This window comes from Rhinopithecus roxellana, chromosome 4 (assembly GCF_007565055.1).
Source record: "Rhinopithecus roxellana isolate Shanxi Qingling chromosome 4, ASM756505v1, whole genome shotgun sequence".
Lineage (NCBI taxonomy): Eukaryota > Metazoa > Chordata > Mammalia > Primates > Cercopithecidae > Rhinopithecus > Rhinopithecus roxellana.
The window spans coordinates 81,799,198-81,825,252 of NC_044552.1; the positions used below are offsets into that span (position 1 = coordinate 81,799,198).

The window sequence follows — 26,055 nt, forward strand, 5'->3', positions numbered from 1 at the left end:
AGGAATTGGGCATATAGGTAGTATTTAGAAGGAAGCAATGGTATAAAATCACCAAAGGATTAACTGAAACAGAGAACAGGTTCAAGGATTAACCCCTGGGACATACAAATATTTTAAAAGGTCAGAAAAAAGAGAAAGAACCAGCAAAGGAAACTCGAAAGGCATAACCAAGAACATAAGAAGAAAAACCAAGAACATATGTCTCAATCTCCAAACTCTGGAGTATGAAGGAAGGTTTATGATAGTAATGTGACAAATCAGCAGTTCATTTAGAGACAAAAAGTACAAGTTACACTAGTTTTAAATCCAAGAGATCACTTGCTTTCTTAGTATTTCCAATTGGAAACAAATTCTTAGGCTACTAGGTCTCTAGAGATTATCTAGATAATCTCTTGAGCAAACTTAACCAGAAACCACTTAGAAAACATCCCCTATAATTAAGAATACTTTCTTTTAAAAAGGGGGAAAAGGGGCAGGAGACAGGAGACAACTGTATCTTATAAAACAAGATTGTATAAAAAGGATTTTGAAGCAAACAAATCTCAAAATTAGTCTATCTTGTCTGGAAAAGCACTGAAATATATTATTAGAGATGTTTTCAAAACAATAGTGTCAAGAAAATTGAAACTTGATGAGATACTAGTCAGTTCTTTCAATATTAGCTTTCCTATATCATTGCACTAATAGAGAAAATTTCTCTTGTTCTCTTACCTGATTTGAACAAACAGCAGTGAATAACACCTATTTAGCACTAATCACATGTCACACTCCTAACATTATGAAGTAGGTACTACTTTATCACCATTTCACAGGTGGAGAAATCACAAAGAAGTCAAATGACTTCAAAGGTCTCATGTACTCTTCTCAAGTTAGATTCTAGGTGTTGTAAACCCTACTATGATTTGAATGTGTCCCTCAAAGTTCATGATAATTACCCAATATGGTAGTTTTGGGAGGTGGGGCCTAACGGTGTTTGGGTAGTAAGGGGGACCGCTCATGAGTGGATTAATGTCATTATCATCTGAGTGGGTTCATTATAAAAGGATGTGTGTGCCCTCCTCCGTTGCCCTTCTGCCATGGGATGACAGCAGGAAGGCCCTTACCATATGCCAGTTCCTTCATCTTGAATTTCCCAGCCTCCAGAACTATGAACAATAAATTTCTGTTCCTTACAAATTACCAAGTTTTGAGTATTCTATTTTAACAGCACAAAACACACTAAGATAAATCTAAGTTCAAAATACATAAAAAAGTTTCCAGATACAAATTATCAGCACCTAATCAATAGGGAATGAAGAGAAACTTCCAAAAAACTCTCTTAGCTGCTCTAAAAGTCTGGCATAGAAACTGGAACTGAAAAGTTTCCCAATCCATCTTATTCTCCCTTAGTTCCATAACTTAACTCATCTAAATATGTATACACTTTGACTCACTCCAATTTTTACTACAAAATTGTTTAACAGCCAAACAAAAATTTATTAAACATGTAATAAACTGGAATTTTTTACTATGAACATCCTTACAATGGAAAACAATGCAGTAAAAATCTTTTAAATGTACATACATAATATCTTCTTAACAGCTGCATTTGAAAAAATCAAGCATTGTCAACAACCCCATTTTTCATCCACACTAGCATGGATAAACAAACTATGCTATGTTAATATAGTAATACGAATCAACAGAGTTCTGTTGCCTGCATCAATATAAATGTTTCAAATATAGGTGTTACACACTAAAGAAGCCAAACACAAAACACTATGATATGATTCAATTTACATCCACACACAAGATGATAGCCTGAAAACCAGTGTCAAGAGAAGAAAGTCTATGTGGGTTATATGGTTTGGCTCTGTGTCCCTATTTAAATCTCATTTTGAATTGTAATAATCCCCGTGTGTCATGGGAGGGATCCTGTGGAAGGTAATGGAATCATGGGGACGGGTATTTCCCATGCTGTTCTTATGATAGTGAATAAATCTCACAAGATCTGATAGTTTCATACAAAAGGGAGTTCCCCTGCACACACTCTTGCCTGCCACCATGTAAGAGGTAACTGTGCTCCTCTTCACCTTCTACCATGATTATGAAGCCTCCCCAGCCATGTGGAACTGTAAGTCCATTAAACCTCTTTTTCTTGATAAATTACCCCGTCTTGGGTATGTCTTTATTAGCAGTAGGAGAACAGGCTAATATCATGAGGAATTGATAGGCCAACTACAGAAGAGCTGAACAAAAATAGCCTCAAATGATTCCTGCTTAGGGTTTGGGATAGTTTTAATTCATTTACCCTCTGCCTTCCATTAATTTCTTTTAAAGGAATTTCCTTTTACTTAATGTTTTATCTCACTTCTTATTTTTGCATATATGCAGAGGTTGTAGAAATAGGGAGAGCCCAAATATAAAGATAAAAATAAATTTGAAATAAAAACAATTTAGATAAAAGGCTAAAACACAGACAACATAAGGGATAAAAGGACTGCATAGTAGCCTTAAATATGAAATTAAACAGAACTCAGAAGTCACTGCTAAGCCTGCATAACAGGTCTAAATGCAAAATTAAATAAAACTCAGAGCTAAGAAGTCACACAAGGGCAGTTTTATAAAAGAAAATAGTAGGCTGAGTGTGGTGGCTTATGCCTGTAATCCCAACCCTTTGAGAGGCCAAGGTGGGAGGTCTGCTTGAGCCCAAGGAGTTCAAGGTTACAATGAGCTATGATCACGCCACCACACGCCAGCCCAAAATACAGTGAGACCCTGTATCTGTCTGTCTGTCTGTCTATCTATCTATCTATCTATCTATCTAGAAAGAAAGAGAGAGAGAAAAAGAAAAGATTGAAGATAAAGATGAAAAACTAAATAAAATATTCAAAAGAAATAAAAGGTACAAATCCTTAAAGTTTCTGGGGTGGGCATAACCTTCCCAGATAAAGGAGTTTCCTGATCATAGAATCCTTAGGTGTGCAGGGAATAGGATGGAAATAAACAACTTCACCCTCTCATGCTTCAACAATCTCCAGAAAACTGTATCTGCTTTGTAAGTAGCTAGAGGATTATTAATAACTAACCAGGCCAGGCGCGGTGGCACAAACCTGTAATCCCAGCACTTTGGGAGGCCGAGACGGGTGGATCGCGAGGTCAGGAGATCGAGACCAACCTAGCTAACACGGCGAAACCCCGTCTCTACTAAAAAATACAAAAAACTAGCCGGGCGAGTTGGCGGGCGCCTGTAGTCCCAGCTACTTGGGAGGCTGAGGCAGGAGAATGGCGTAAACCCGGGAGGCGGAGCTTGCAGTGAGCTGAGATCCGGCCACTGCACTCCAGCCTGGGCGACAGAGCGAGACTCCATCTCAAAAAAAAAAAAAAAAAAAATAACTAACCAACAGCTGGGGAGTGTTCACAAGAAGCAGCAGCAGGCAGCCTGATTTCTGCCAGCTTCTCAGAACAAAACACCCCAAATTCCATTAATATAACAGAAGATCCTTAAAAATTTGGTTTCCAGACCTCAGGATTTGCAGAGATCCTTTCAGGGTATTCACAACATCGAAACTATTTGCATAATGATACTAAGATGTTATGTGCCTTTCCACTATGTTTACAGTTAAACTAATGGTGCAAAACCAACAGTGGATAAAACTGCTGCCCCTTAAGGAATCAAGATAGTACACTCAAATTATGCTAGCAGTCATTGTATTCTTCAGGGAGGAGGGAGATTTGAGCCTTTTATTCACAAAAGTCCCTTTTGAAGCAGTAAAAATTCTGTGTCCACATTTGCATATATTTCCTTTCAATATTCTGTTTGACAGGAAATACACATAAACCATGCTGTACTTGTGTCTCACAATATCTCAATTTTGTTTGCGCTTTTTCAGTTGTGAGCTACACTAGCCACTTTTTTTCAAAGAACATCATTTTTACTTGAAAGAACAACTGACAGATAAGCAGTGGTTATCCAGACTTGAGTATTAGACAGGCTTTCTCAAAAATGACAGTCAGACTGTCACTCCAAAGGAAATAAGTGACAGTATTTGTTACCAATGATAAAACTGAAGCTTTCAAGAGAAAATTAGAATGTTGGAAAACTTGAATCTATCTTTGAGTTTTACAGCTTCTCAATACACACTTTTCTGATAAGAATAATGGCGATATTAACAAATGTGGTTTTTTCAATGTATAATGATATGTGTCAACACTCGGAAGACCTATACTATTCACTGAACAAATATTTTCCAAATGAATAAGGCATAATGTCAACTGTCTTATTTGGCATTTGACAAACGGACAAAAGATCCATTCAAAGTGCAAATGGGTCAATAGATTTCAATGTCACGGAGTATGAAAAAGCAGTGAGACTATACATTTGAATCAGTAGTTTGAAAGTAGTTAACACTCCTAAACAATTTCATTGAGGAAGATGACTAAAACTTCTTCAGAAGTTTTAAGAGTTTAAACCTTTTTGATCAGTTTCTCTTCTATGGAAAACTAGCATCTAAACTAGCACCTAAGAAAACTTAGAAAAAACCCTGCATTAGTAAGTAACTCTATGAAGGAAAATATGTACACAGCTTACTCTAAGTTATCATGAAGTAAGCATCTACACATTAATCTTAATACTCTAGAAAGGAGATTATCACATGATCTGTTGACAGAAAGCTCTTCTTTTGAAAACATACATGGAACCCAAACAAAAAAGACAATTAAAGCATAAGCAGGTCCCATGGAGTCAATGTTTAGCCTCCTTATCCCTCAAACCTTTATCTCATTGCACATGCACATGAGACATCTTTAGAAAAGCCACTGACTTAAGCCACTGCTTTCTAAACTTGGCTGTGCTAAAATCAGAATCAGCACCATTAACTTTTCAGTAATAGATTCACAGGCTGCCTATCACAACAAAGTATATCAGAATCTCTCTGGATACAATCTACCATTCCGTATTACTTTAAATGTCCCCAGTGGGCAGGCACAGTGGCTCACGCCTGTTATCCCAGCACTTTGAGGCAGGCAGGTCACTTGAGGTCAGGAGTTCAAGACCAGCCTGAGCAACATGGCAAAACCCCATCTCTACTAAAAATACAGAAGTTAACTGGGCATGGTGGTGAATGCCTGTAATCCCAGCTACTCAAGAGGCTGAGGCAAGAGAATCACTTGAACCCAGGAGGCAAAGGTTGCAGTGAGCAGAAACTGTGCCACTGCACTCCAGCCTGGATGACAGAGGGACGCTCCATCTCAAAAAAAAAGGGATCTGGGCAAAATGAATGGCTCACATCTGTAATCCCAGAACTTTGGGAGGCTGAGGCAGGAGGATCACCTGAGATCAGGAGTTCAAGACCAGCCTGGCCAACATGGTGAAACTTCATCTCTACTAAAAATACAAAAATTAGCCGGGCATGGTGGCATGTGCCTGTAATCCCAGCTACTAGGGAGGCTGAGGCAGGAGACTCGCATGAACCCAGGAGGCGGAGGTCGCAGTGAGCTGAGACTACACCACTGCACTTCAGCCTGTGCAACAAAGCAAGACTCTGTTGCCAAAAAAAAAAAAAAAAAAAAAAAAAAAAAAAAAAAAAAGTCCCCAGATGATTTCTGAAGCTGCTCTTGGGAGTTCAGTGCTGCTAATCATTCTTATAGGTAACATCCCCAGTACTATTTCTCAAAAGGCAGCTCACTTAACAGTAAGAAGCTACAGCTGAGGAAATAAGAACTACTTTGGGCTTTGCCATTCACTAACAAAGTGATCTTCAACATCTCTCCACATCAATTTCTTCATCTGTAAAAGGTAGAAAACACACACACACACACACACACAAAAAAAGGCAGAGAGGGCATTCATGAAAACTAGGTAAGATGCTGAATGTAAAAGTCTTACACAGTGCCTGGCAAGGTTAGATAATGAAAATACACTGATATATTCGGAGGGATAGGAAGGATTAGATGAACTTAGCATCTGACAGAAGAGATGGATAAAAACTACGTTTTCTATTTGAACTTTGTATAGTCCTCAAAATCCAGGAGAAGACATATTAGATGCTTCCTATTAGGGCAGTTAGATAGTATCTAGCATTTCAAAAGAAATAGCTGAGCTTCAGGATAGTAACTACCTTCAAAGCTGTGGAATCCTTTCAGGCTCCTAGCTGTAGGTCAACCTCTGGGTCAGGGCCAAAGGCCTATTAGCCATAGCTGAGATGGAGATGACTAATATTATAACAACAACCATTCATATTATCCAATTAAATTTTCCTGTTTTGATTCCATGGTCATAAAACAAATCTTTCAATTCATAATCTGGCTTTTTAAACAAATTTTTTTCCTAGAGCAGTGTCTCAACTATCCTATTCAAAGCAATTATATTTCTCACTATAACTTAAGTTCTACAGAAAATCAAGCCTTAAGTCCCAAGACATCTACTGTTTGTAATGATTAACTTATCTCCCCGGCATTTAAAATGATACTAAGGGCACATTATCCTTGAGTGGACTGAGGACACACTACCTTTGGGAGGACTAAGAAAAATACTTACTAAAATTCTTTTCTGTAGGTTTAATTCTCTCCATAGAACAAACTGAAAAAGGCTGCATGAATTAACATTCCAGTTTACAAGTCTTTTGCGAACTTAGTTACAAAGGATTAGTCCAATGGCCTCTAGGTTCAACGATAGGACAGATCGTAGACCTTGACTTCACAAACGTATAAACTGGCTTATCTCATCATATGTTCTAAAGAATGACTATACTTTAGTGTCATACAGGAGACAGACTTCCCCGCTAAAACTTTGTGTAGAAGTAATTTATATTCTATTTACACTAAAAAGGCAACATTCTACTTAATATAGCTCCATTTCAAAAATTTTAATAGGTCAAAATTGTATTTTATTATACTTAATATATTCATCAAAAATATTATATTTTGAAATTTCATAAATTCTTTCTAAAATCTACCCGAAAGAAATAAAATTTAATGGGGCCTGCAGATTTTAGATCAGGATAAAGGCAAAGGAGCAAAGCAGATGAATTAAAACTCAATGGGTCCGGGCGCGGTGGCTCACGCCTGTAATCCCAACACTTTGGGAAGCCAAGGTGGGTGGATCACTAGGTCAGGAGTTCAAGACCAGCCTGGCCAACGTGGTGAAACCCCATCTCTACTTAAAGATACAAAAATTAGCTGGGCGTGATGGTGTGCGCCTGTAATCCCAGCTACTCAGGAGGCTAAGGCAGGAAAGTCGCTCGAACCCAGGAGGCAGAGGCTGCAGTGAGCTGAGATTGGGCCACTGCACTCCAGGCTGGGTGACAGGGCGAGATTCAGTCTCAAAAAAAAAAAAAAAAAAAAAAAAAAAAAAAAAAAAAAAATTCAATGGAACTCGAAAACATTTCCCATCCACAGAAACTTTTGTAGATTTTTTTTTCTGTTTCCCATTTAATGTCCTACTGAAATCTTATTCAGCATCTTACTTCATTGCTGAAAAAAATGACATCCCGGGAGGCTGAGGCAGGAGAATGGCGGGAACTCGGGAGGCAGAGCTTGCAGTGAGCTGAGATTCGGCCACTGCACTCCAGCCCGGGCGACAGAGCGAGACTCCGTCTCAAAAAAAAAAAAAAAAAGAAAATGACATCCCTCTCCTAACTCAACAATTACAGTTTTTTTTTATAAAACACAAGTTTCATATTTATTCAAAGAGAAAATTTTGGAAACATTTAGCTTTCATATTATTATAAAGCTTTTATAATCTAATACTGAGAAGGACGTTTGAGGGAGGGAGGGAGGAGGAGCCAAGCAACCGTAAGTCCAGGATTAAAATGACTCTGTGGAGAACAATGAAGTTGGTAGGATAAATTCGCCAGAGACTGAAGTCTACTAATGGCAATACTTAGAAAAAAATTTTAGAAAATTTAAATTTAAAATCAAGAAAACAGGAGCGGGAAATTGGTAATGATAAAAGGAGAGGTGAGATTTAAAGTAACTTGATTTAACCACTACAAAGAGAGTTATAAAGTTAATCTAAGTGAAGCAAAGTAGGTTAAAGAAGTTTCAGGATTTTGAGAATGAATACATATTATTTATTCCTGTTGCAGAAAACAGAAATCTCCTATGTGGTTTCAAAATTAAAAGTTTGTATGTAGCTTTATATTGTAGGAATTATTAAGAAATTATTTTAGGCAGATAGAGAGGAAAAGGGTCCTTAGGAAGTTTTCATTTTTTAAAGCATCTCCAGAAAAGTTTCTTCCCTGGCTCTTAGAGACAGGCCGGCAACCTCTGACATGCAAATGCAGGCCACTAGAAACTGAGTCCACCCAAACCTGGCAATACCCGCACTCTTCTTCTTGCCATTGCCCCACATGTTCCTGGCGACATGGCCGCCCCCACATATCCCCACCTGTGTAGAACATCATGGTGCCCTGTATTTGCATATTAACAGGCTAGGGTGGGAGGGCCCGTTTTTTTTTTTTTGCAGGCTATGTGAATGACATGCCTGGTCAAACCAATCCCCTGAGCCCTATGCAAATCAAACACTGACTCCTCCAGCCTCTTCATATACCTGACTGGTATCCATGGCAGGTGGGGTTCCCTCTCTTGGCTTTGAAGCCGCCCTCCCTCTGTCTCTGCACAGGAGACTTTCTTCTTTCTTTCTTCTCCCTTCTTTCTTGCCTATTAAACTCCCTGCTCCTTAAAACTGCTCCACGTGTGTCCATGTCGTTTCTTTTCTAATTCGACCCAAGAGGAAGAACCTGGGGTTCTCCACCCATCAGAGCCGTATCAATATTTTGGTTAGCAGTCCAAATAGGAAAAGAAACTGAAAGATACTTACTATAGTAACCATATAATACAGTGTCCTCAATTTGTCTGCTGACATTAGCATTAGCCCAGTCCTAGGATAAAAGGAAACAACAGAAATATTAATGAAACATCCATTTGCCTAACAACTAAGAGTTAGGTTTTAATACAACTGAATATCACTTCCAAAATCTATCCACTCAAATAAAAACAATCTATGCCTTCAATAAGTGAGAGACAGACAACAGACAAATTTCAGTATGTAAATGCTGAGATAAGACAACACAGTTCTGGGAAAACACAAAGACAAAAGGCATCTAACTCAGAATGAAGATCAGGAATGGCTTCTGATCCTGGGAGGATCAGAATGATCTCAGGGAAACAGAGAAAATAGTAGGAAGGAAAGAAGGGAGAAAAGAACGTACACAGAACGTTTGAAAAAGAACTTCAAGAAGCTAAATATAGATTCAACTGAGCTTTTGGAAAGGTAAGAGAAAGCAGGTGGAGAGAGGGAAGAGAAGGACATATATGTCAGGGGCTTGTGAGTCATGCTGAGTATTTTGGATTTTATCCTAAAGGCAATGGAAAATAGTGATGAATTTTAAGCAGAGATTAACAAACCGGATTTGTACTTCAGAAAGAACATATTTGAGCATATTATACATTTTTTTAAAAAACCTACAAGAAAAAGCAGTCTAATCTCCTTTGCATTCATCCCACATAAGTGTTGTTCGAATTACTAAACTTAGAAAATATAATGCAAATTAATCTTTTCCAATAGAAAAAAAAAACTATACCCTATAATGTCAGAACTGAGGTACAATGTCAAGTCTTTTGGCCTATATTCTAAACTCTGTGTATGTGAAAAATTAAACCTAGAGAATCTAAAGGACTTATCACTGCTATTAAGCATAAAGCACAATTTAGAATCCAGGTCAATTTTTTATAAACACTTTAAGAGCTCAAGTCAGTGTCAACATTCTATAAGTGCTCTTAAAAAGCGCATCAATATTTAATTCTCTTAAGATAATTTAGGAGTTTTCTTTTCTTTTCTCCTTTTTTGTCCACAAACACCTCTAGCAATGAGTAGCTACAAATTTCTTGCTGATAAATGTCTAAAAGATCAAAAAATGCAGAAAATCCAAACTTACCTCTACAAACAAACCCTTAATAGGCCAAATAGAAAAATTTATGTTAATCATACAAAAAATAAATCATAGGATATAAAAAATTTAATAAATGGAAAGTCACCTGTTTCCACATGTAAAGATTGTAAATACCAACTGCTATCCAAATTAATCTTAAAATTAATATATATCACCAATCGAAATCCCGTTGTGCTAGGAGGTAGAGTATATTAACATACTTACTCTAAAAATCATCTGAAAAAACAAGCTAGGGCCACAAACACATTTGAAAAAGACCAACAAGAAGGTATTTCCCAATTACTATCCTTTACTAATAAAACGTGAAAATCTACTATTATATAACCTTTCACCTACCTATTGGCAAAATTTAAAACAATAGCATCCAGTAATGTCAAAATGTGGAGAGAAAACCATCTGCTACACATTAAGATAGTCTACCATGCAGACATTCTTTATTGAATCGATCCTAAAAATATTCACACAAATTAGGATGGATATTAGTACACAGATATTTTATTCATTGGACAATACTACTTGTCCAACAAATTACCTCAGGAGCTCTTACAAAGCGATAAGCTAGCCCAAGTGGGCCCTTCCTTACCCACACAGCAGAAGCTGTACCAAATTCCATTACTCACGGGACTAAGAGACCCAAAGTCTCCAGGTGTGCAGCAATTGGTATGTCCTAGCACTCAGTGAACCACTTGTATCTACTCAGCTCATATTCCTTGGCACCCAAATCCAAGGTGTTTATTCTACCTGCAAGACCATTCTTAGGAGGCCAGGTACGGTGGCTTACATCTGCAATCCCAGCACTCTAGGAGGCTGAGGCAAATGGATTGCTTGAGGTCAGGAGTTTGAGACCAGGCGTGGTAGCACACACCTGTAATCCCAGCTTCTTGGAAGGATGAGGAATGAGAATTGCTTTAACTTGGGAGGCAGAGGTTGCAGCAAGCCAAGATCATGCCACTACACTCCAGCCTGAGTGACAGAGCAAGACTCTTCGTCTCAAGAAAAAAAAAGAGAGAGAAAAGACTAGGAGGTTATATACCTCTACTAAAGCACTTTGGGAGAGTTTCTCTCTTTGCATAAGTAAAGTTACAAAAGAACCTGAGGCACTTGCTGACCCTTGTCAGGGTAAATTAGAGCCTGTACCAAGCAACATTTATTGGTTTTTGCCCAAGAGTCCTTTACCCAACAATATTCGGTGTAGGGTCATTTAAAATATTTTTTAAAAGAAAAATGAAACTAGAGACAATCTAAATGCCAGAATAGAAATAGTAAAATTTACTACTGTATATGCATAACATAGAATAACATGTTGATATTAAAAACAATGAGACCTATATAAACTAGCATAGATAGATATCCATGAAGCACTTTGAGTAGGGGAAAACAGAACAAATCACAACCAAAAGTTTTAACACATGTAATCTTTGTCTAACAAAAGTAATGAAAGAAATACCCAAACATATTATAGAAAAAATGAAAAGAAAATGTAAGCAGTGCTTACCACATAGAATGGGAAAGCATTGGGGAGAATTCTGTGCAATGATTGAAAATTTTTCCATCAATGATTCAAGTATCCAAATGAATATGTACATAATCAAAGCTTCAATTCCTAAGAGCTGTGCTTCTTTAGTGATTGCTTCTGTATCAAAACAGAAGTTTAAAAGTATTTTTGTGGGTTTTGTTTTGTTTTTGAGACAGGGTCTCACTCTGTCACCCAGGCTGCAGTGCAGTGGCATGAGTATAGCTCACTGCAGTCTAGACCTTCCCGGGCTCAGGTGATCCTCCCACCTTCAGGCTTCCAAGTAGCTGGGACCATAGGTGCACACCACCATGCCCAGCTAATTTTTGTATTTTTTGTAGAGACTGAGTTTCACCACGTTGCCCAGGCTGGTCTTGAACTCCTGGATTCAAGTGATCTGCCTGCCTCAGCCTCTAGGTTTATAGGCGTGAGCCACCTTGCCTGGCCTAAAAGGATTTTGAAGATGAGCAAATTAAGAACAATGTATCAATGGGCCAGAGAATAATGACAACCATCTTTTTTTACTTATTATATGTTATACAAACTTCCCACCAATTTCCAAGACAGCCCCAGGAGGTAGTAATGTCTCCACTGAGAATCACTTAAAAATTAGTTTGAAATTGGACAAAATCCCAATCTCAAAAAAAATATTAAAAATACAAAGTCTGAAGGTTAACTTGAAGCAAAAGAATCATTGAAATCTAGCATCTGTTACTCTATAAGGATCTTTTGCCTCACCAGTTCTTGTAGCAACAAGAGTATTGCTGTTACTATTTTAAAGCTACAAATATGTGTAAGATATACAACATCACTCAAGTACTATTAGTGTATTTGGCTTTTACATATTCTCTTGCCTCCAAGATACTTGATGTATTGTCAAGAGAGCTTAGTTTGTAAAACTTTCCTTCTAATTTTGGGAACCACTATGACCCTGATATGTTTTATAAACTATTGCCTCTCAAAGTAGAAACTAAAAGGAACTTCAGAGTAATTTAGGACACAAAGGAATGTGAGACAATCAAGAACTAAATAAAGAATATTAAAGAAGAATACTTCAGAAGACAAGGATATGAATTCCATAGAACAACAATGTAATTGGTCGCATATGTAAATTCCATTCCCCATTTTTCAAGTTGACTTTTGAAACCTGCTGCATAACCCAAAACTCCAACATGATTCTCCTCACTTTTACCTGGTAACTTCACCATAAAAACAGTGGTTCTCATTCAGGAGCCATTTTGATCCCCATGGGGCATCTGACAATGTCCAGAGACATGGTGGGCAGAGTCAGTATGCTACAGGAATCTAGGAGGTAAGAAGGCAAGGATGCCACTAAACACCTACAATTCACAGGGCAGGCCCCCATAACAAAGAATTACCCAAGGCAAAATGTCCATGATTGAGAAATACTGACTTAGAGGTCTCTAAAATAATATGTAGTACCAAGACAGGAGCTCACTCAACTTACTATTAAATCTAAAACCTACCTCCATTTGTATCCAAATTCTAGACCTTCCTTCCTTCCTCTGAAGTACCCATACTCCTATTACACCCAACCCTTTCACTTTAAGAACCCTCATCCTCTGGAGGAAACTGCACCTGCAATGATACCTTCTCATGCCTTGAAAATTCCTCACTCTACTGAATTCTAAAGTATACAAATTCTAGTAACTACTAAACACAAAGAGATACTCAACCACTATAAATAAAAACACCTCTATTAACTCCTCTTCTCACTTTCCTAGAGAACAAAAACTTCCTGAAAAGTTGTCAGCATTCCTTATCACTTCTTCCTTACTTCTCTGTTCATATCTAACCCACTCAACCTAACCACCCTACTGTTCTGCTGAAATTATTCTTCATGGTCACCACCGACCAAAGCCACCAATCACTTCTCTACCCCACTCACTTCACCTCTCAACACCACTGGAAAAAGCTATCATTCTTTCTTTCCGAAACACATTATTCTGATTTCCATAAAGCCTCCCTCTTCTGTTTTTCTTATCTCTCACGTTGCCGATTCTCCCCTTCAGCTGACCTTCTACACAACAGAGAACTCCAGTCCTCGGTCCAATGTCAAGGCTTCTCTGACTACTCAGTCTTCCCAGCTCCTAGTCAGTCCATAACTGTAGATTTCATCCATATATTGCTTCCCAAATACTTCTCTCCAGCACTAAGCTCTTCACAGAGATTCAACTCCCTACTTAACACCTCTACCTAGATAGATAGTACAGTACACACTTTGAAGGTAGCCTGTCCAAACTATAACTCTTTTCTCTACACCCCCTCACTTGCCCGTGCACATGCATATGTCCTCTTATTCCTCCAGGTTTCCCTATTTCTCTAAGGTATACAAAAACCTAGGCATTGGTGCTCCAATTTTCTTTTTCCTTCACCTGTCCCCCTATATCTAATCTAACAGCAAATCCCAGCAGCTCTGCCTCTAAAATACATGCCAATTTTAATCATTTCTCTCCACTAGCACCACTCTAGCCCAAGTCACCTTTATCTTTTACCTACATTAACTTCATATTGCAGTTAGGAGAAAATCTAAACTTATTAATATGATATTAATATTAATATGATATATTATATTAATATATATATTAATATTATTAATATTAATATATATTATATAATATATATAAAATATAGATATATAATATTAATATTAATATGATAATAATATTAATATTAATATTAATATGACTTAAAAGTCATAAACAATCTGGCTCCTGCCTTATTCTGGATCTCAGCTTTTACCAAAGCAAAACCCTCAAAAACACACGTCAGCCAAATAAGCCAAGTTCATCCCGGCCTAAAGACCTCTATATTTGCTGCTTCTTCTCCCTAAAGGCTCTCTTCCTCTGGCTCTTTACTAGATTGGCTCCTCATCCAGGTATCATGGCAAGAAACCTCAGCAGGTTTGCCCCTCTCCAAAACACTCATAACCTGACTAGACTCTCATATCAATCTATTTCCTCATAGAATTTATCACTATAAAGTGACCTTATTTTATTTGTTGACTATTGATCTAGCCTTGCAGATTAAGCTCCATAAGAAAAACAACCTCATTTGCCTTATATCTCCAGTACCTACAATTGTCAGGCACATACTACATATTTAGTATTAAGTAAATAAACATAATTAAGGTTCAATAAAAAGCACAAAGTTCTAAGATACAATTCCCACCAGCTGAAATTAGGAATGAGGGAGCAGTAGAGTTTAGCCCAGACATCTAATAACAGGCCATAAAGATATTCATAATTAGGGAACAGGAGTAAGATGTGAACAAGCACCAAAACATTAAATGTTTTCATGACATACCTTAATATTAACTAAATTTTTTATTTTTACATGTTGTATAAAAGAAAGAATATTTATTCATATTAGTGTCAATTTCTTTTTTTTTTTTTACCATTGGATCAGTATATTTCATGTATATCCCCATCCAATGTTATTGGCCAACTATCAAAGACTGTTAAAGAGAGCACTTCCAGCTGTACTCTAAAAGGTTCTTTTTTGTTATTTAAAAAGTTAATTATTTTAGAAAAAAGCTAGAAACAAATTATCTAGCTAAAATTATTAAAAATGCCATATGTTGAAAGAAAGGTCAACAGAAACAACTCAGGCATAATAACATACCCCTGCCATAAGAAGGCAGAGAAAATTATAGGAGGGTTAACTAAAACAAAAATAAAGAAACTAGCAATGACTGCCTGCTCACAGAAAAGTCTGGGCACCTTCTGTTTTTAAGAAAAATGTTAGCAATCATTGATATGTGGAGTTTCAAATCATTATACTTTGCAAGCCAAGTCCATAATTAGAGAGAGGCTTCAAAATATTTGAGGTGGAAGCAGAGAAAGTTAGAAAATGCATATATTCATTTAGGAATTTAAAATGCACATTGTAAATATTAGTATACGTTAGCATTCATCATGGAAAACAATGTCAACTTGTACATTTATCTTTACAAATAAGGTTGGAATAGACTAAAACCACGTTGGCATCCTTTTTACTCTGACTACATTTATAATCGTGGCATGAAGTTTGAAGGATTAATTCTTAAATACTTAAACTTATATTTCACTAGGCACCTGAATTCAGCCAATAACTTTGGGAAAAAACTATTGCCTAGAGTTTGGAAAATGTTTTCAAAAATTTTTTCAGTTCTACTTTTTGAGAATCAGCATAGTCCAGTTTCAAATAAAAACTTGTGAATTGCACTAATCCTCACCAAGCCCCCCAAAATGAGAAGGGAAAACACATACACACAGAATGTTTCAAGGTATCAACAAAACCACCAAGAAAAAACTGATACATTATCTAAGCTACAAACAAACAGAACTAGAGACAACTTAGTAATGAAAAGTAGGAAAGGCCAGGCACAGGGGCGCACAGGGGCGCACAGGGGCTCACAGGGGCTCCCAGCACCTTGGGAGGCCAAGGCGGGTGGATCACCTGAGGTCAGGAGTTCGAGACCAGCCTGGCTAACATGGTAAAACCACATCTCTACTAAAAACACAAAAAATTGGCCGGGCATGGTGGTGTGCATCTGTAATCCCAGACACTCAGGAGGCTGAGGCAGGAGAATTGCTTGAACCCGGGAGGCAGAGTTGCAGTGGGCCAAGAACACACCATTGCACTCCAAACTTGGCAACAAGAGTGAAACTCTGCCTCAAAAAAACAAAAGCAGAAAAAAAAGAGAACCAACAATTGATGAATAACTAATATCCTAATAATGAAACAAAGTTTTAAAAAGTAGAGGGAAAAACTTTAACAGATTTTTTTCCCCTTCTAAATATTGGTGTAACATTTAGATTTAACAAATATAAAGTAAGTGTGTTAACTACAGCCATATTTTTTATTTTAGGGCACATGTATTAAAACAAGCACCCTAAATTTTTATAGTTAATATTTTTGCTTCTTTAGTGAATGCATTCTTAAAATCTTGCTCAAATAAGTATAACGCAATCTCATAGATTTAAATATCAAAAACAAAGAAAACAAACCTATTTCCCAGGAAGTGACCACTAATTTAAGCATGGGCCCAAAACAATACTTAATCTAATAGAAAGTTCATAATTTCATGAAAATACTTTAGAAATTTAAAGATGAAATGTTTTCCTACAAAATCTAAATAAATCAAACATCCTCAATTCTAAACTAAAAAAAATCCAATTCAAACAATAATTATACCAGGGATAATTATATTACCTCTATACATTATAATACATGCATATACACATACATCATTATCTATTTAAACGTAAGAGCTTTTACAGAGAAAAATATCCTAGAAATTTATAATTATGTACTGTACATGTGGAATTACACTACACTATTTTAAAATAAAAAGAATATCCAGAAATTCTGAAAATGTCAAAATCTCTTATCTAAGAAACACAGCTATATAGTCACAAGAAATTAAACATTTTTATATGACACTTATTTCTCAGAGAAAATGACCTCATAATGTTACAACCATTTAATTATCTATGTCTAACATTATTAAAAGTGCTCTTCTTCTTGCCCAATAATAAAAAGCAGAGAAAACCCAATGATACCAGTAAAATTAGTCATCTTCTCTAGAAATGTTTCAACCCAAAATATAAAATGTGAATTAAGTTTATATTTTGAAAAAATGTAGACTCACTGGTAGATACCCTATTTACTGAGCTACCTGAAAGTATCTCTTACTTGTTAAGAAGCCATCTTCCCAAGAAACCTCATGAACAAAGCTCTCTGGTAACAGACTGTGGAGCTTCAAATCCCAACTGCAGCACTTACAGGCTATGTTACTTTACCTCTCTGAATCTTGATTTTTCACCCACGAAAACCATAGATAAAACTACTTATCTCACAGGATTGTCTGAGAGATCAAAGGAAGCTACTAAATGTAAACCACTTAAAATAGAGTCTGACACATAGCAAATAGTCAACAGACGTTAGTTACTATCTTTATAACATTATAATGTTTGGCACGCACTAAGTGCTCAATTAAAAATTGCTTAATAAATGGTGTACAGGAAAAAAATGTGGTTTTCATAGGAGTCAGAATATATCTAATTGTCACAGTAATCAGAATAAATTTAAACCTAACTACAAAAATATTTTCAAATTATTTACCCCATTTGGACCAGGCATGGTGGCTCATGCCTGCAATCCTAGCACTTTGGGAGGCTGGGCAGGTGGATCACTTGAGGCCCGGAGTTTAAGACCAGCCTGGCCAACACGGCGAAACCCCATCTCTACTAAAAATACAAAAAGAACTAGCTGGGCACGGTGGCTGCCCGTCTGTATTCCTAGCTACTTGGGAGGCTGAGGGACGAGACTCGCTTGAACCCAGGAGGCGGAGGTTGCAGTGAGCCGAGATCATGCCACTGTACTCCAGCCTGGGCAACAGAGTGAGCCTCTATCTCAATAAAATAAAAAAAATATAAAATATAAAATAAAATAAATAAAATATAAAATAAAATAAAAATTATTTACCCAATTTAGCCCAATTCAGGAAGTTATTTTGTAATCATGCATTACTAAGATTACTGAAATACTATTTCATTCAAATATTTAAGTACTAAAGTCAAATACTGGGGCTATAACAACGAAGAGACAGTTTCTGAGTCATAGAAGCTTAAGCTAGTAAGAAACTTAAAAGTAATTTGCATAATTTAAAGGAAACTCAGAAACCTTTAGTCCACACCCTTCAATTTTAAAATGAGGAACCTCAAGTTCAGAAAAGTTAAGTGGTTTGGCTAAAGATCCACAGCTAGACAGTTAAGGGTCAAGACTAGAACTCAGGTCTTATAATTGCCAACCTAATTCACTACACCATACTGACTCAAAGTACTCAATATGAAACAGAGATTAGGATCCCGATCTGCCACTGACAAAAGCCCTTCTAAATTCTGTACTTATTGCATTAATGCAAATCAAATAAGCTTCAAGGGAGTTAGGAGCAGCAAAAAATATATAACCTATTATGATTACTTGAAGCATTTGCAAGGTTGCTGAATTAATAGTTCTCATGTCAGTTGAAAGTCTGCTTCTAATCTATCAGGTCAGATGTCACATTCTCAGCCTCTATGTTGTATTTCCATTCTCATTCATTCCCAGATACAAAAATAAAACACAATATATATCGGACTGCCTGCCCACTGTGCCAGAAATTTGAAAGGAAAAAAAATCTGCAAAGTAAGATTATATTTACCTTAAATGTACCATTTTGATTTTTCATGTAAGAAACTAAAAATATATCCACTGGTAGAAGTGCTGATGTGATAAGTGCAATTGCTAGAGAAAAAATTGCTGTTATGGTAGAGACAACTTCACTTTCCCGCCGACTTTGGTATTTACGAACATATATCCAGCAGAATGCCAAAATAGCCTGAAATAGAACAAAAAGAGATGTTTGTTACTACCCAATATATTTTCTCTGACTTTTGCACGTGTTTGAAAGTTTTTGGCAGGAAACCTTATGTGAAGTAAAGGTTATTTTAGTTGTGTAAGGAAAGCCTACCATCCTTAAAAACTTGTCCAAGATGTATAATTTTCAAAGCCTATTTCATGAATGCAGTACATCACGTAGGCATACACAAACAATACTATTAATAACAGTGCTCAGTTACATATTTCCTCACCTAACACAGTGCAAACATTAATGGTTTCACACATCACAGTTATAACTAGCTTTGAGTATTTTTTCCCTGTAGATTTTTCCAACCTAAAGGAGATATGAGTAGAAGCTGTTCTATTCTAGGCTTATTACTGAAGCATTACAGAATATAACTTGGATGAAAATTAACTTCTGACCTGTTCTGACAGCTCAAGAATAGCATTGAGCTAAAGATTAACTGCCAGTCATCACCATGCAATTACCATATTATACTATAATTTAAATTTTAAAGAGCATTAAACAAAGAAAAGTCAATGCTGAAATGGATACATGTGCACAGCAAGGAGCTTTCCAGTGAAAAAAGTTCACTCAGAGGTAGAGGCTGACACCTCTAGTTAGCCAGGTACTCTTAACAGTTACCAATGCCATTTAAGGGACTAACACAGTGCATAGGACTTTAATGATTCTCTAACTTTAGGAGGCATCGGAATTACTTGGAGGAACTGTTAAAGCATGGATTGCTAGGCCCCATCCTCTGAGTTTCAGATTCAAGAAGTCTGGAGTGGAGCCAGAAAATCTGCATTTATAACAGCTTCCCCAGGTGAGGCTGCTGCTGGTCCAGAGCTATATTTTGAGAACGTCTACTCTACTCAATTACAGGGAATTGCAGACAGAGACTATGTTATTTCAGCCTTGACTGTGAGTCAGAATCACCTGGGTAACTTTTAAGTACCCTTATACCTTCCCTACATTCCCCAATCAATTCTATCAATGGAGCATAGGGCTCCTCCAGGCATCAGTACTTTAAGTGCCTGAGGATTTCAATCTGAGCCAAACTTGAGAACCATTGTTCTAAATAAGAGCTCTGGTAGTTTTAAAAGCCTTGTTTTTTCTTTCCACTTTTTCAACAGATTCATCGGTTACTTTCTTTCTCAGCAGCCTGCAGTTCCAGGGCCTAAATGACTCTAATAAAACCACCAAACTAGTTTTGCAGCTTCCAAATTCTTCTACCACAAGCAAGATACAAGAACAATTCCATCATCTCAGAAAATTCCTTTGACCCTTTGTAGGAACTCCTGAAAAATTCCACAGAGCAGTTTTCATGACTAGGGACTAAGGGCTAATAAGACCCTGAAAAACCAGGGTGTGGACCAAGCTGGTTAAGACCCACTGAACTCAACATGGCCATGGATTTGACCTAGGTTTCACCTAGGACCTCATTATATGCTCATTAACATGCTCAATCACACAACTACCAGCCCCATGGCAGTTCCAAGACCACTCATATTTGATGCAAAAATGGGTGGCACCATAATTTCAAGAAGTCTCTACCTTTTTCCAGGAATTTTCATGAATATATCCCTTGGATAAAGAAACCCATCAATGTAGAAACTCCAAACCTCATTGAGTGTCTCTCTCTTAAGAATGCCCACAAAAGTGTGTACTTTCCCTTTAATAAATCTCCATACTTGCACTATTTTCTGACTTGTCCTTTAATGTGTTCTCATGACAGTGTCAAGCACCTGAAAACCAGCTGGGGTTGAGATCCCACCAGTGTTTGGGGATCTCCCTCAGCCCATCGGTATCACCCTGACAACCACTATCTGTTTTCTGTCCCTTTCTAGAATATCATAATGCCTTCACATAGTATGTTGTCTTTTCAGTCTGGCTTGTGGCATTTGGCACAGAGCATTTAAAGCCCATCCAAGTTGCTGCATGTCATTCCTTCATACTGCTGGTCTTTCAGCTGGTGACAGAAGAGTAAGAAAAACTGAGAAGGGAGTTAAGACTTTGGAACAAACAAACAAACAAAAAGGATCTAGGCTCAAATTCTTGATTTTGGGAAATTTATTTTTCATAAAATGTTCCTTTATATTCAGATTTGAATGAGCTTGTTTTTAAAGGAATTCACAAATATTTTTAACATTCCCCAAATTTATTTTGAAGTCTTTAAAAGCTGACCCTCATCTTTCTATCCTTAGCAGTATTTGACACAAAGTGTTCCAATAAATTTTTTATTGGATTTCAAGAATGAAATAAAACCTGAATTTTGTAGGTATTACTACAAAAAAAGAATTTTGCCAATATCAGGCAGACAAGTTGTGAAAGGGCAACCAGGCAGAAGAGTTAAGCCAGAGATTCCCAAATTTTTTGGTCTCAGAATCCCTTTATAATGGTTTTAAAACTGATAACCTTAAAGAGCTTTTTGTTCATGTTATCAACCATTACTACAATATAAAATAAAACCAAGTATCCTCATCGATAGGAATAGTTCTTTCATAACAAGCTTTAAGAATTAAATGAGCTATAAAGGGTTTACCACAGTGGCTGGCCATAGTAACTACTTAACAAATAGTAGTTGTTATTAGAGCATTTGATAAAAGAAACAAATACATAACTCTGTTAACAATTATAAAAGTCCCCCCGCTTCTCCCAAAAGATTCAAAATAAACTGGTCTCAACAGAGATTTTTAAAACTCCCCAGGTGGTTCTGATGAAAGGTCAAGGTTGCAAACCACTGGGGCAGAAGAAGGAATGAGAAGAGATGAATCTTTATTAAACTAATGAGAATACATGATATACCATCTGGGATCTTGTTAAACTGCAGATTCTGATTTAGTAGGACTGGGGTCACATATTTGGTATTTCTAACAAGTTCCCAGATGATGCCCACACTTTAAGGAACAAGAATAAATTTGCTTTACAAAAATGGAGAGTCTCCTATTGTAATGGCAAATACAATTTAAAGGTGGTGGGAGCCAAATTACAGAGGACATTGGAGCTAGACAGAACAGTTTAGATTTGATATAGCAAAGACAGACGTAGTTAGATTACATGCATGAGGGACCAAATCTAACAATTCTTTATGTGGGAAGAAACTGAAGTCCATTCTTTTTGCCCAAGATGACAAAAGCAGGCAACATTTATGTCCGGATTTTTTTTGTTTTTTTTTTTTTTTTTTTGAGACAGGGTTTCCCTCTGTTGCCCAGGCACTATCAGAGCTTGCTGCAACTGCCTGCGAGAACTACCTCCTGGGCTCAAGCAATCCTCCCACCTCAGCCTTCCGAGTAGCTGGAACCTTAGGCATTTGCCACCTGGCCTGGCTAATTTTTTGTATTTTTAGTAGGGATGGGATTTTGCCATGTTGCCCAGGCTGGTCTTGAACTCCTGAGCTCAAACGATCCACCTGCCTCAGCCTCCCGAAGTGCTGGGATTACAGGCATGAGCCACCACACCTGGCCCATGTCCTGAATCTTTAGTAGATGACTGGCAGAAGTTCTCCAAGTGTGAAATCCCTAGGCCCTGGTAGTCCCCAGAATCCTTTCTGGAGATTCAGAAGTTGAAAACTTCTCATAATAAATACTAAGATGCTATTTGCCTTTTTCACTGTGCTGGCATTTGCACTCATGGTTCATAGTCACAGTGGGTAAAACTACTGGTGCATTAGCATGACTCAAGACAGTGGCACCAAACTGCACCAGTAATCATTGTATTCTTCACCACAAGCTCAAAAAGGGACAATTTAAATTAAGACTGTGCTTCCCAAAGCAGTATAAATTCATTTTATTGAAATTCAGCCCTTGACTCTTTTTAATACTTTGTGGGGTAAAATATGAAGCATGCATACATAAAGTCCTTCTGTTGCATATCAAGATGTGATGGCCATCTCTAGGAAAAGTTTAGAGTTAAAAGCTAAAACAACCACTCTTCAAGGAACACCATTTTTACTTGAAAGAACAATCGTCAAACTATCGTTATTCAGACTTCGCTTTTTGGCAGATTTTGTCAAATGAACAAAGGGAAGCTATCACTTAAAGAAAAACTGACAGTATTTGATACCAATGATAAGAGTCAAACTTTCCAATGAAAACTAGATTTTGAAAGACTTACATCCACAACTATAAGCTTGACAACTCTTCAATACTTAGAATTTTCAGAGACATTTCTGACAAGATCAGTTGCAATTTAATGAAATGTGATATTTTGATATTGTGTAATGAAATGTATCCATATTTAAAAGATGTGCATAACTCAGTAAACCAACATTTTCTAAGTGGCCACAGCATCATGTTACAAAACCATGCATGGGTAAAAGATCCTTTCAAAGTGCAAGACGGGCTAATGGATTTTAATGTAACAATGAATGAAAAGCTCATTGATAGGGTTTCAGATTCCACCTTGCAACTGACCTTTAAGAATCTTCCACTTGTTGGGCTTTGGTGTAGGATCAAAAAACATCCACAATTATCTGAAAAATGCTCCTGTGTTTCTGACTACCTATCATTGCAGCTGTATTTTCTTCATACATTTCGACCAAAATAACATACCCCAAAAGACTGAATGTAGAAGCCAACATAAGAAACCAGCCTTTCTTCTAATAAACCAGGATTTAAAGAGATTTGCAGAAATTTAAACAAGAGTCCCTCTTCCTAATGCTCTTATCCACGCCAACATTCAAGTGTCAAACTCCTAATTTCCTTCTGATTTTATTTGTCCTTGCTGTAATATTGCCAACTTAAATGGCTTCCCTTCTTCATCTATCCAAACTCCACCACAATTCTCATTTTCTTCCAAGATTGTTGTCTGTTCTCTTAAGTCCTACTTTATTTAGTCATACTTTGGCTTTCGGTCCATAAAATACATGTTTCAAGAATTTCAGTTTTCCCACCTATCTCCAGGCCCTCTTTAAAGCCATATCTTTAAAGCCATATCTTGTTTCGCTAACATCCTCTTAAAATTCACACCACTTCCATACCGTAAATGTTTATTAATTTATAACTGCCAAAATAGTCTCACTTAACTTTCATACATTACATGCTTATTTATTTTCTTCTAAACAAACTAAATCTGATGGACTGGAAAAGCCAAGGGAGCTCTCAAAATACACAACTGGGTGGTTGCAGAGACCACAGTCAACCTTCAGGGTTTCATTTCCTCCAAGAGAGAACTAACATACTCCAGGGTAAAGGCAGTATTTTTATCTGTGACAGTGATGACAGTAATAAGAGGATCCTTTTCTTAAATTTTCACACCATTCTTTTCTTTTTTTCTTTCTTTCTTTTTTTTTTTTTTTTAATCTCTACTGCAAAAATTTACTAGAACATACTACATAGGTACCAGAGGTACCAGACACTGACTGGATCTGACAATTAAAGTAAAACTAAACAAGCCTGATTTCCAGAACTGGAGGTTTTTGTTTTGTTTTGCAATGCAAAAAGGCCAAAACAAATGGGAACAGAAAGTAACTACAGGCTCGGACGATGAGAAGAGAAGATTTGAGAAGGTAGAGAGGTTATGAAAGTCAAACAATTGAACTCTCAAATAAAATAAAACAAAGCGTTTTAATATGAATAAGGAAGTAATAGCCAGGCCACTTTAAGTCATTTCAATCTACATTTTGCTCACTGCATAGGCACAAATAAGATCACTGGAAAAGAAAGCACCTGAGGGCAGACAGGTAGTAGTATATACTCCCATACTGGTAATAAAGAGGGCTACAGCTCCGCCCTCCACAGGTATCTACACCAATCAAAAAAAGATTTGAAGAGAATGTGACACCTGGAAGTCAGAACTAGCAACTCACGTCATCAAGGCAGAATCACACAATGGGCACAGAGGTTGGAGACTCACTAGCCCCAAGGGTAGGGAACATGGGGGAAAAAACATACAGAGAAGGCGACAAGTAAACAACGCCAGCGCCTACTTAACTTGTAAAGATCCAGCGCTGCCGACCCACACTGTGTGCCACTGTTTTACAGAGGACGAAAGGCCACCACATGCTTCTCAACCCCGAGGGTCTCCTCCGCCCCCAAACCCCACCGGCCCCATTGCCCAAATCAGGGATGACGGCAAGAGCTTCCAAAAAGGACCCTGCAACCCTAGACGTCATCAGTGAAATGAAAGCAAAAGCGACCGAAAATCGGCACCCCCATGCCCCTGCCGCCTGCCCAAGCCCCCAATACCGAAAAGCCCTATATAGTCCAGGCTTAAAAGCGGGGCGGGGCGGGGCGAAGAGGGTCTCCGGGGTCCGGAAAGGCCAACTGCAGGGCCGGCCCCTCCCTTCCTCCGCCAGTCCAAACATCGGGAAAACTCCAAGCGCCTCCCCTACCAGTAGTAATAGGCCGAATATACACCAGCCGATCACCAGCTCCGCCGAGGCCGCGCCAGGAGTCGCCATCTTCGCTTCCGGTCCAGACCGACCAGAGCGCCAAGGGTGGGGAAAGGGGAGGGGGAAAGGGGAGAGAGCGCGAGGTACACTGCACCCGCGCACCCTAAAGGTTAAAAGGGCGGAGGAGGAGGAGCAAGTGGTTGCCAAGGAGACTCGACCCACTAGCGTCCCCTGGCGGCGAGCAGGGTGGAGGCGGGGCAGCAAGGACTGCTCAGGGGCGGGGCGCGTCCGGACGCAGTGACGTCACCACGCTGCCCGCGCTGGCTTCCGCGCCCGCAGAGATGTGGGAGGGCTGCAGAGCAGGGTGTTGGCGCATAGCAGGGTAACCTTATTGGGATATTTGACTCAGCCTAAGCTGATAGACTGGAACAGCAAGGGTACTCCACAAAGAATGGACTAGGTGGACCTGGAGATCCAAGTCAATTTTAGAGGTTTATACTTCTTCACTAAAAGGAAGTTTGGCCCTCGTGTACAAGGTGGAATGTGTGTGATTGCGAGAGTGGGTGGCTGAATAAAAGTTGACTAGCTGCCCAAATGACTTTAATTTACTGGCACTGGTGCCAAGCCGGGATAAATGGTTGGCTGGACATGAACTTATCACTTGATGTTTTACCCTTTCCATTCAGATGTATGTGTGCCTGTGAATTTCCATGATAGCTTTGTACATAAAGGTATATGCATCAGCAAGCAAAACACACTGCCATAGGCCCACAATGAAGAAGGAGGAAACTCCTGGGATGGCTTACCTGAGTCCACAGGGGTGTGAGTGCATGTTTCACCATTGTGATGTAGTCAAGAAACAACTCTTGTGAGAAAAAATACCATC

At 38.0% G+C, this 26,055-nt stretch overlaps 1 protein-coding gene across 2 annotated transcripts in view; it reads right to left on the minus strand.

Annotated features, from left to right (window-relative positions):
* Positions 1-25,514, minus strand: part of LMBRD1 (LMBR1 domain containing 1) — a 130,819-nt gene extending 105,305 nt beyond the window's left edge. The window contains exons 1-3 of one of the 2 annotated variants that reach the window (XM_030928612.1): positions 25,170-25,514; positions 18,656-18,832; positions 8,801-8,861 (exon numbers count right to left, since the gene is read on the minus strand). In XM_030928612.1, coding sequence (XP_030784472.1) covers positions 8,801-8,861; positions 18,656-18,832; positions 25,170-25,238 — 307 coding nt within the window. In that variant the 5' untranslated portion in view covers positions 25,239-25,514. Of the gene's footprint in view, positions 1-8,800; positions 8,862-18,655; positions 18,833-25,023; positions 25,043-25,169 lie in introns of those variants that run through there. The other variant, XM_030928613.1, reaches the window with a different exon arrangement.
* Between the last annotated feature and the right edge of the window lie 541 nt (positions 25,515-26,055).